Source organism: Micropterus dolomieu, linkage group LG02 (genome assembly GCF_021292245.1).
Source record: "Micropterus dolomieu isolate WLL.071019.BEF.003 ecotype Adirondacks linkage group LG02, ASM2129224v1, whole genome shotgun sequence".
NCBI lineage: Eukaryota > Metazoa > Chordata > Actinopteri > Centrarchiformes > Centrarchidae > Micropterus > Micropterus dolomieu.
The window spans coordinates 4,651,371-4,663,087 of NC_060151.1; the positions used below are offsets into that span (position 1 = coordinate 4,651,371).

The window sequence follows — 11,717 nt, forward strand, 5'->3', positions numbered from 1 at the left end:
TGCCAAGTCCTGTTGGAAAATGAAATCTGCATCTCCATAAAGTTGGTCAGCAGCAGGAAGCATGAAGTGCTCTAAAACTTCCTGGTAGATGGCTGCGTTGACCTTGGACCTCAGAAAACACAGTGGACCAACAGCAGCAGATGACATGGGACCCCAAACCATCACTGACTGTGGAAACTTTATACTGGACTTCAAGCAATGTGGATTCTGTGCCTCTCCTCTCTTCCTCCAGACTCTGGGACCTTGATTTCCAAAGGAAATGCAAAATTTACTTTCATCAGAGAACATAACTTTGGACCACTCAGCAGCAGTCCAGTCCTTTTTGTCTTTAGCCCAGGCGAGACGCTTCTGACACTGTGTCTTGTTCAAGAGCGGCTTGACACAAGGAATGCGACAGCTGAAACCCATGTCTTGCATACGTCTGTGCGTGGTGGTTCTTGAAGCACTGACTCCAGCTGCAGTCCACTCTTTGTGAATCTCCCCCACATTTTTGAATGGGTTTTGTTTCACAATCCTCTCCAGGGTGCGGTTATCCCTATTGCTTGTACATTTTCTTCTACCACATCTTTTCCTTCCCTTCGCCTCTCTATTAATGTGCTTGGACACAGAGCTCTGTGAACAGCCAGCCTCTTTAGCAATGACCTTTTGTGTCTTGCCCTCCTTGTGCAAGGTGTCAATGGTCGTCTTTTGGACAGCTGTCAAGTCAGCAGTCTTCCCCATGATAGTGTAGCCTACAGAACTAGACTGAGAGACCATTTAAAGGCCTTTGCAGGTGTTTGCTTAGAGTGTGGCACCAGGTGTCTTCAATGTTGAACCTTTTCACAATATTCTAATTTTCTGAGATACTGATTTGGGGGTTTTCATTAGTTGTCAGTTATAATCATCAAAATTAAAAGGAATGAACAAATGAACACTTGAAATAAATCAGTCTGTGTGGAATGAATGTATACATTATACAGGTTTCACTTTTTGAATGGAATTACTGAAATCAATCAACTTTTTGATGATATTCTAATTATATGACCAGCACCTGTATAAAAAGGTATGTAACATTATCAAGGGCTGTGGATGTAACATTAACATGACTTTGAGTCTTTCAAGTGGCTAAAGGTAGGACTTCAAGCAGGATAATGATGAAAATTAGACTAAAACGTTTTTTAGTTTTAATATACATTTTCATCGAAAGACTAAAACTAAATCAGAATCTCCTGTCAAAATGAACATTATGGGTGCCCATAGAAGTTTAAAGTCAAGGGCAACTGGACTTAGTTGAAGATTCCTTCATCCAAGAGACTTCTTCAGTTCTGACAGACTGGTAGGGAAACTCAGCTATTTAACCCCTGTGGGGTCATTTTCCTAGGATCTTAGATACGGCTGGTTAGTTAGTGTTCCTGGCTGTTGTAACGATCGTTATGGTCGTTAGAATCAACCTGAGTCTGAATGACCATCATTGGCATCTTCACCTGAGGCCAAGAGGTTAACATTTGCTAAGTTTCCTGGGGAGTGATGAAATACAGCATTGTAAGTATAAGTGGTGGCGTAGATCCCCTCCTCTGTTCAGCAACAGCTTCTCGACCTAACTATGACCTGGATAACTGAGAACCTTTATAGACAACGTTATGGGTGACAAAATCCGCAAACCTCGCACCAAAGTTTTAAATATGAAACTCCCTCTGTTTGACTGTTTCCATGCAGAGCTGTGACTGCTGAACCTTTATATATGTTTCAGCTAGTCTAATGAATGCATTTTTGTACATAAATAAATGTAGCAAAAAAATATTCCAATAATACTTATTTGAGAAAAGCATGTTGAGAGGCCCCGCGACCCTGTATGCAGGATAAGCGGTTGACAATGGATGGATGGATGGATGTTCAGAGGCTTTAAAAAAATGTATCCTCCCAAATGTATCACATACTAAGACATACCCTAAAGTCTCTGCACATGTTCTTGCACATATTCTTTTACATTTTCATACCTTATCAATGTAACATCTTCATATTTATATAGTTTATGTTTATTGTTATGCACCAAGTCACCAAAGCAAAGTCTTTGTATGTGTAAATCCACTTGGCTGAGCCTAAGGTAGGTATAGGTCTTAGTTAGGAGAAATCAGATGTTACAATACTCTACTGGAAGGCGGGAAACTTTCAGACCTGTAATGACCCCGACAGTGAGGTAGATGTGGATGATGCTGGTGGAGAAAGAGCCCAGGATCATTCCCAGAGAGGCAAAGAGGCCGCCCACCATCATCACCGGACGACAGCCGAAGCGGTTCACCAGCACACTGCACAGTGGACCTGGAGAAAGTGAAACACACGCAGTCAGTCTAAGTGGTCTGGTACGTCAATAAGTATAAAATACAGCATGTAAATAAGACAGCTTTGCAGATTATGGCAGCTGGGATAAAGAAGTTGATGGTGATCCTCCCATCTGACTCTGGGTAAGGGAGCAAACAAGCATATTTCCCAGTCAGACTGTTCCTTAAGTATTTAAGTATCTTATTAAACATATAAGCAAGAGGACAGTCCGTGTAAGGACAAAAGTTATATATTCAAATATATATTTCACATTCTCAACAAATTTGGACATTAGCTTTATAATTGTAGTGTTTATTGCACGGTTGCCTTAAATTCTTCTGCTGTTTCTTGTGTCCGCTGTGTGCTGTATGTGTATTTTGCTAAACGTACTGCACAAGCAGCAGCCTACCTGTGCCATAGAGCATGGCCAGCAGTATGGAGGAGATCCAGGCAGTGTCGCTGTATCCCACCCCATACTCCCTGATCAGCTCTTTGAAAAAGACACTGACCGCTTTAGGAAAAGCGTAGGAGAAGCCTGTGATGACAAAACAGCCAGCCAGCACCGCCCAGCCCCACCCTCCATCTGGAGCCTTCACCCCCCCTGCACCTTCGTCCACCACCACGCCTCCCATGGTGCTCTAGGGCTGTGTTTTAATGGAGGCAGACAGAGAAGCTGGAAGAGAAAAGAAAATGACAACAAGCAGTTGGATAGTGTTTCACTGTGAGTGCATCTAATTCAGTTCTGCACCATGACTGCTGGACATCAGCAATTAGAATGCTCCCAGGGTGGATATGTGTAGCATGTGTTGAAATTAGTATTATGATATTAGCATTTTTAAATGAACTGTGATACAATTATCATTAACTGGAATTACCAGAAACTCTTAAAGCTTTAGCTCCATTTGAGCCACCCTTGCTGTCTTGTGCCCTTAAGGCTCATATGTGTAGATTATAAAATTACTATGGCACACCCTACTTGAATAATCAAAAAAGTCAAAAACATGGTTCAGGACAGATTTATCTGTGTGCAGGGACGCAGAGAGCTGAATGTTAACAGCGGGTGAGAAAGGCTTACACAGATTCCAACGTGCTGCCCTCAGATATCTTCATAGTGACACATGATGTGTAGCAGTCCTGCTGTCAAATACTGCTGATTGGCTGAGCGAGGGACGGAGATTGGACCACGACTAACAGGAACTGTAACAAAGAACCAAAACATGAAGGCAGTTCATTATTTTAAACATCAGAAAAACAATCAGTCTCTTCTCTGCTGCCGATAGATTTCCATTTCTTTAATTCCTATATTATATATATTACATCCAAAGAGACTAGACTTTTCTAGGAACAACTGACCCTTTCGCTAAGCCCTGTCGCACCTTAGTTTCTCTCGATATGCCCATCGAGCTTTCTGTTATCACATGATGTAAACTATGTAGTTCACAATGATAATAGTGTCAGACAGAAGTAGATAAAAGCTGCAGCTCATTTCCAGGATCCTATGTACTTGACAGCTATACTTATCATGCTACAAGATTGAGGCTAAAGCTAACGTCCCTGGCAAAAAGTCAGCATCCTCAGCCATTGAGCCATAAAGACACAGCACTGTTCTTGTATTGTAGAGCAGAGCTAGTCCTGGTATTTTAAGTATGATTAGGAAAACTAGGAAAAGGAATCAGACTCTTACTATATTTACAACACAAATCTGTTTGGCTGCGAGCTCACATACTTGTGAGCAACCGTGCAGAGCCCAAAGGATACTAAAGGACAGTACCTACCCAGCCAAAGCCTGTTCACCCTGCTGCCTTCTGGGAAGAGATATAGAAGTTTGTCTGGAATCAGTCTGGAATTTATTGCCTTGCTCAAGCACACTGACATGTGTGCCAGGTGGAGCCAAAGATAAAACCAGCTCCCCTACAATTAACAGCTGACACTTTTAACCCTATACAGATCTTAATGAATTCCCTTAACAAAAGTGTTTAAACAGTCTTAAATTAAAGCAGAAAGTCAGAACTTTAATCTCATAGCCATTGTTTCTTTGCAAATCAAACGTACAACAAAACAATTAACTAAAACCACAAACAATTTTAGGTAGGAAATTAGTCAAATTTAGAGATGTTATCTAATTTGAACACTTATACCCTGGTTCTATCATTTCCCCTCAATCACCCTTTGGCCCATCAGCCAAGAACCCCCCACATGCAGTTTCATGTGTATATGTATGTGCATATGAGTCCAAATGATGAAAAGGGTGGTGATCAGAACAGTTTTGTAATACAGTTGTTCAAATCTTAAAGACCAAAGAGACACTTCTCTGTAATTATATTTCTCCAAATCAAAGCACTAAAGACACTGCTGTGTGGACAGTGAGGAAATGGCTAGTCAGCCCCATCAGTTAATTTACAACCTCTTGTAGAGCCAAAGTAATGATTTGTGCGGTAGAAATGGAGGCTGGGCTCATGCCAAACCAGCCAGCAATCTAGTGTCTCCAGGAAACATGATCATTTAAAGCCTCATACTTACGGGAATGTGACGTGACAAGCCTAAAAAAACTACGGACCACCAGAGCATGTGTGTTTCAGTCAGTCCCTGGGAGCAATATGCTGCATTATTACACAGTCATGTGCAGCTTTGAAATGTCTCCTGAATTCATTATTGGGAATATTGTCTGGACTGTAATATCTGCTTTCATAAAATGCGTCCTCCGAGTGTCCTTGGATATCAGATAAAATCTTAAGGTTAGACTCTGTGCCAAAAGTGGATTGATGCTGCTTTCCTCATCAGCACACAACTCACTCTCTAATTTTGTTATTGCAGAGAGTAAGTCCTCACCTGTCCTCCTACCTCAATGTTAACTAGGGATGGGAATCGCTACTGGATACCTTTAGGGGAGAGCGGGGTGAGTTGAGCCAGTTTTTACTTGAGGTGTCTTTAAAGTGAGGACATTACAGTAATGTCTCCAACTAAAACATGTATATATATATATAAGGATGTTTATTAGCTATATAAGGATGTGGTGCATCGCTGGGAATAATCCATTTGGATCTAAAATAAACTGTTTTCAAAATTTGGCTTTCCAAAAAAAGTGGACTCTTGGTGGGCGGGGACATCAGTGTCATTTCATCGTGCAAACTCAAACGCCAGGTCCCAACATTTAATTGCATTTAGATAGTGAAACATTGCAGCTATGTCTCCTAGTTGTTTCATATCAATGTATCGCTTTAAAGTCATCATGTCCCATGCCACCTTCCCATTTTGTACCTCTCCCACTGCTCTGTCCAAATCCACAAGAGGAGTTGAAGCCTGTCTGTTTTCCATTTATAGAAGCATGACATGATGGTTTCTGGTCTAAAATGCATAATGTCACATCATTTTGGTGAAGAATGCAATATAAAATTATAGTAAAATATCTGGCTCAAATGAACCTCTCCCTGCCGTTTTTACAAAATTGTGTCATTTCGCAGGGTAACGTCATGGTAACAGTATAGCCTCATATTGTAACTTCACACCTGTCTGTAATTGTTCAGACACAAGAATCAGGACTCCTTGAACATCACACAAAAATCACTTTGAACGGCAAAAAACAGTTTTTTGATCTTAAATGTGCTCATCACTTATTCCCTCTCTCCATCACAGGGTGAGTAAAATGATTAACTCAAAATGTGTGGTCACATGACCAATTTTGTCTATGTTTAAGGAGAAACAAGGGGTGGCTCAACTTCCCCACAGGCTCAAATCCCAACGCTCTCCCTTAAGGTATCGCCGAAACAGCCCAGTAGGCCTATCGAGTAGGCTGGAATCCAAACGTCTCCCGTCAAACCAGTCCTACTTCAATCGATACTTTTTGTATGGTTTTGCTTGCAGCCAAACCCGCAAGCAACACAACAAAAGAAAGAGAAAAGCACACCCTTTTCCTTATATGCCTGCAGCGTAAACTGTATAATAAAGGCGTGCAGGCGCAGAGTCCATGCGTGATTTAAACAGCCGCTCACCTTCGGCTGCGGTCTCAGACACGTTCGTCACTGTTGCAAGTTTATCACCACAAGCTTGGCTTTCCTTTGGTTTCATCACATTTTTATGTGCTATTCACATCACTTGTCACTGATCGATCTGTGCCTCGGGCTGCAGCTGCTTCAGGTGTGGTTGGTGTGATCGGCCTCTGTTTGCTTCTTTAGAGTCTTTAGTGTAGTTAAGTGACATTGTGACTCACCAATAAAGGACATAGCACTCTTGTATCAAATAAATATCTGAAATTCGTTTCCCAACTTAGCCTATTTGGTGACTAAACTATTTCACTCCTCTCTCATTCAAATAAAGGGAAACCGGGTATGGTTGTAACACTTTTTGCTTCAGTAACTATAACTCACTGAATCTTTTAGCTAGAGTTCCCAAATTTTTATATAAAGTACCCACATATGTTCACTACAAATGGCACCAATTCAATCCTCTACAAGAATATCACAGACCTCATGAGTTGATGTCAAATGCAATGTGTTCCCTTGTTACAACCTACTCCACTACCAGGGTAGGTTTTAACACATGCTGGAGTAAGTTGTAACAATCACACAAAATAATCAAAAATAGATGTCACACTATATGATAAGCTTCCAAAACAGGTAGTTATATAAAAGAACAATGTTTCTCTCTTGCTGTAACAGACTTTGTCTGTTGACTCACGTGCATGTACAGTATGTGTATGTAAATTTATCTATACAATAAACTTACTTAAAAGTATACTTAATAAATACTACTACAATGTTCCTAATAAAAAAACATATCTGTACATACTTAGGTCTAACTAAAAAGAGGTGTGTGTGTGTCAATGTGTGTATATTCTTATTCAGAGTCACAGTCAGTGCTGGAAGTGGCCCGGTATTCACCGGTAAGTATACCAGCTCTTCTATATTTTACTCTTTGGCATACCGGGACTTTTTTTTGCACACAGGCACTTCTCACAAGCTGCCCATATGCTTTTCTACCCTCTCCACCGGTGGAGGCCGAGTATGGAAAAGGTCGAGTGACGCCAACACGCCAACATGTGAACTACATGTGAATGGGAAGTACTGGTTACAGTGCTGACAAATGAACGCTGGTAACCCTGGAGTGCAGGCTTAGTGAGCCCCGACTGCAAAGGGCATTCTGTAAAATATTAAAATCAAAGAAAGTCCATAGTTTTATGTAGAGGATGGTTGTAACACTTTTTTAAGAACTGTTACAACCCACCCCACCCCTGTCAGCCAATGATTAGCTAGCTGTGTGTGGTTTGAAATTAGAAAGGAAGAAATGCATCACATGTTGCCTAAGAAACTACATTTCAATCTAATATAAGTCAAACAATAGTAAGCAATAGTATAGATACTAAACAAAAAATAGTATTGGTCAAAAAATTTACTTTCTTACCTCAAAATCATTTTTTTCTCTATATATTCTGAATGCACATCTTTCCAGACTTGATAACCACCATGCTAGGTCTGGGAGGAAGTAGGTAAATACTGAAATGATCAACTAACTCCTATCTTATCTCTTTTTGGTGAAATTGGTGTTGTTACAACTCTCCCCATGTTACAACCATACCCGGTCTCCCCTATAAATACATTTGCAAGCTGCAGTCTTTCCCCGTATAATAGGCTGCTGATACATTCCCAATACCTCCACGTAACAGTTATTTGAAACAAGAGAAAAATAAAATAGACAACCTTGCTTGTCCATAACAACAATAAAAGTATTAATAGATCAACTACTATTGCTTCAGCAGATTGTATTTTATGCAAGGTATCGAATGAAGGCCTACTCTACTGGTAGCCTATCATTATCACTTTAAGGGTATAGGCCTACAGGTTTTGGCTACTGGTAGCCTATCTAAAATTTAAAACATACCCAACCTTAATGTTGACATTTTAAAACTTTTCACAGCTGAATTTGAAAACTCCAGGGGTGCATCATGGACTACTGAAAGATTCAACACATCCAAAAAGCAAGTAGGCCTATGCTATTTAATTATCATTTCAACTGTTGTTCAAATTTATAGCTCTTTATATCTGCAGTTCTTGAAGCCAAGTTTTTCTACTATCAGCATTTGTGACCCAGAAGGTGAATAAAGGCCTCCTGTATAATGACAGTTTACCCTACAACATAATGTTGTAGGCCTATGTTGTAACTTTATGCTGTGTGAAGTTAGCACAGACCTCTAGATGTGATTCATAGAATAAACAAAAGCCTACTGTATAATCAGATTAGTCAGGACATCACCTTTATAGCTGAGCTAATCAATATTTTTTCAACCCTGGATCAAATGATAATATGAAGGGGTTGCTCGTGAAAAACCATGGAGAATTATCACCTGGATCAACAGTTCCCCTCTGCTCTATGGAGCTTTTTAGCTCTTTTAGCCTCTCATCAACCTCATGTCCAGCAACAGGCAGCTCTTTTCAGCAAGAAGGCTCAGAACATTTGTCTACTTTTTCACACTTTAGTTTTTCTCCATGACGCACTCTGGGAATAGTGAGATTTATTTCACCCCTAAGAGAATTTTAATTTCAAAGTAAAGGGTTTTAAGTTTTAAAACAGCCAACCAAATTAAATTAAATCAGTAGACTTGTTGTGGGTGCAACTCCCCTGCATTGGGTGTGTCCTACATCACGAAGAGTCCGTGCAACCTGTTCTGTCTGGATGCCTCTGCATGTCACAACTCTGTCACGACATCGTGCATCACAAATGGCAACTCACGCGACACGACGGACATTACAAATAAAAATGTGCCTATTAATGTGTCACTGAGGCCGCGAGAGACGCTTTACTCCCACCAGCCCCACACTGACCTGCATTTTTCTAAGAAATAAGCGCGGATGATTCACTCACCGGCCGATGCTGCTGAGCTCTGTCCCTCCTCCAGCCTCCTGCCTCAGCACCGGAGCTGCGTTTCTCCCCGCACGTCCGCGTGCAGACCATCAGCAGGGCAGCGAGGGGCTGCTCAGGCTGCCGGGTCCTAACGCCTCCATATCACTGGCCTCCCCCTGCAGTGACCAATAAGAACACCGCCTGCTCTGCTATTTTTGGCCTTTTTGTTTTATTATCAGTGCAGGGGAGACCGGGACTGGTTGGCACACTCTTTTACCTCTTAGGAAATTCTACAAAGATGTGCTTTTATAAAAAAGATTAATCGTTCAACAGTTAAATGGGAGTTTTTAAATTAGCAAAGACCCCAGCTGCACAAGATGGGTTAAGCCCTTTATTTCTTAATTAACTATTTTTGTTTTTTGTTCTAAAACAGGTAGCTACTCCTGCAATTTAGTTTTGTACTTTCATAAATTGGATCCTATGCTTCCCATAATGCAACTTGACAATGTCTTTCAGTAGACCATCCCTGCTTGGTAAATACCCACATAGCCTATGTAGCCTATGTATATGTGCAAATAATAATTACAATAATATACACGTGACAAATAAACTTGATTGACTGATGTGGCAGACTACACCCATAATTTGTGGGTTAATACAGGCTTTCTGTTCATTTGTAGTCTTCAAGGCCAAGCTGAGCTAAGCTTAATGACACCATGACATCATCGGGGGTATTCTCTTGAGTTGTCAAAGCTCCTCTAGAGCCACATAATCCATTACAGACTGAATACTACTCCTCATGGCTAGTGAACTAATCTTACAAGCAACTGTGCAGCTAGTTTTTTCTTTAGCTAGCCTTGAAAAAGAAGCTCATTAGGGAGCTAACCCTTCATTGTTTATGGTTGTTTCAAAAACACCTACTCCTATGAAAAACATATGAGATGAAAGTTTAATATCCATGGGATATGGGAGGGGCAGTGGGTGCGACGGTTTACTTCATCCAGTTATCTCAAGTTAATTACCTCATTAGCTCTAAATAACGAAGCTGTGATCTTGGAAAAGGCTGCTGGGATGAAAAAAATGTATTGGAACCAGGGCTGCTCTGGGCTAGCCTGTAACTAACATTACCTTCTGTTCTGCGCTGGCAGGTAGCTTACAGTGAATTTATCAGAGCTTTTGACTGCTGTGTCTGAAAAAACAAAGTTGAAGAGAGGCATGACACTGAACCAAAACAGTGAGGTCTGTGGCTTTATCACTCCTCTCACATTAAATGTAGCTACTCAATTGCTCCATTGTTAAGATCAAAACATCAGCTCTACAAATATTTGACCAAATGATGGGTTTCGAAAAAAAAGATGCCAATAGAGACTTCAAATCCAATTTTCACACTATTCTTTCTGCCTGAGGTCCTTGTGTGCACTTGGAGGTGTGTTGCTGTAGCTCTTTCCTGCGATGCTTTGATTGACAGTGTTAATAATGAGGCAATTAATAAATATCCTGTTGTTGCTGTGGGGAAGAGGCTGCGGTTTGCTGACGTCAAAACACCCCCTGCCCCACTTTACCCCTGGACAGGGAGCATGTGTGTTTTGTCTCTCACTCACCTCAGCACCCTCCATTTCCCCCTGGAATAATACTCCAGATGTCTCATGTAAAAATAGATGCTCACATTTGATTATATTAAAATACAACCAGAAATGTTCTTGATGTATGGAACCATTATCTTAACATCACCTCTATTTTCCCAATGTTGCTTTGTGTCTTTTCTCTTACTGGTGACTTTCCACTATGGGTGTTATTCTTATCTTCTGAAGTCCTGCAGGGATTACCAGCATGACCTGTTGTGTAACTGTCCTGCCTGTGCCGTAGCATGCAGGTGCTCACGTTGTCCCGCAGCACCACCCAGTGGTTAGACTTTGCTGTGAGGAACTACTACAGGTGCTGGTCATATAATTAGAATATCATCAAAAAGTTGATTGATTTCAGTAATGCCATTCAAAAAGTGAAACTTGTATAATGTATACATTCATTCCACACAGACTGATTTATTTCAAGTGTTCATTCCTTTTAATTTCGATGATTATAACTGTCAACTAATGAAAACCCCAAAATCAGTATCTCAGAAAAATAGAATATTAAGACCAATACAAAAAAAGGTTTTTAGACTTAATGTGATAACAAATCAAACAAAACTAATAATAATTTGCTGCTAGTTCTGTGATGTGTTTTGTTGATTGTATGAGACTGCATCCTTCAACGGACAATGTCATCTGCCTTAAAACTGCTTTATTTTATTTCACAATAACGATAATTTATATTTGGTTACTTGGGGGCAGCGGAACACGCTTAAAACATAACACTGATATCGCCATGTAAATCATTAGCATTCATTTGGTGCTGTGATTTGTTGTGTAGTGAGCTTCATGTATTTCACACTGCTGCAGATGAAGTCCCTTCTGTACAGTAAAGTCAGCCTCATCTCCATTCAGGACAGTTGTGGTTTAGGCCTAAATCTGGCTGTGTGAATTATTCAATTACAGCTAAATGATTACAAAGAAATAATGCTGATATTAAAAAGAATACTAAGC

At 40.5% G+C, this 11,717-nt stretch overlaps 1 protein-coding gene across 1 annotated transcript in view; it reads right to left on the reverse strand.

The window, feature by feature from the left end:
- Positions 1 to 9,192, reverse strand: part of LOC123983989 (monocarboxylate transporter 4-like) — an 87,573-nt gene extending 78,381 nt beyond the window's left edge. The window contains exons 1-4 of the mRNA XM_046070539.1: positions 9,154 to 9,192; positions 3,374 to 3,495; positions 2,708 to 2,971; positions 2,155 to 2,298 (exon numbers count right to left, since the gene is read on the reverse strand). Coding sequence (XP_045926495.1) covers positions 2,155 to 2,298; positions 2,708 to 2,930 — 367 coding nt within the window. The 5' untranslated portion in view covers positions 2,931 to 2,971; positions 3,374 to 3,495; positions 9,154 to 9,192. The remainder of the gene's footprint in view (positions 1 to 2,154; positions 2,299 to 2,707; positions 2,972 to 3,373; positions 3,496 to 9,153) is intronic.
- Positions 9,193 to 11,717: the final 2,525 nt, after the last annotated feature.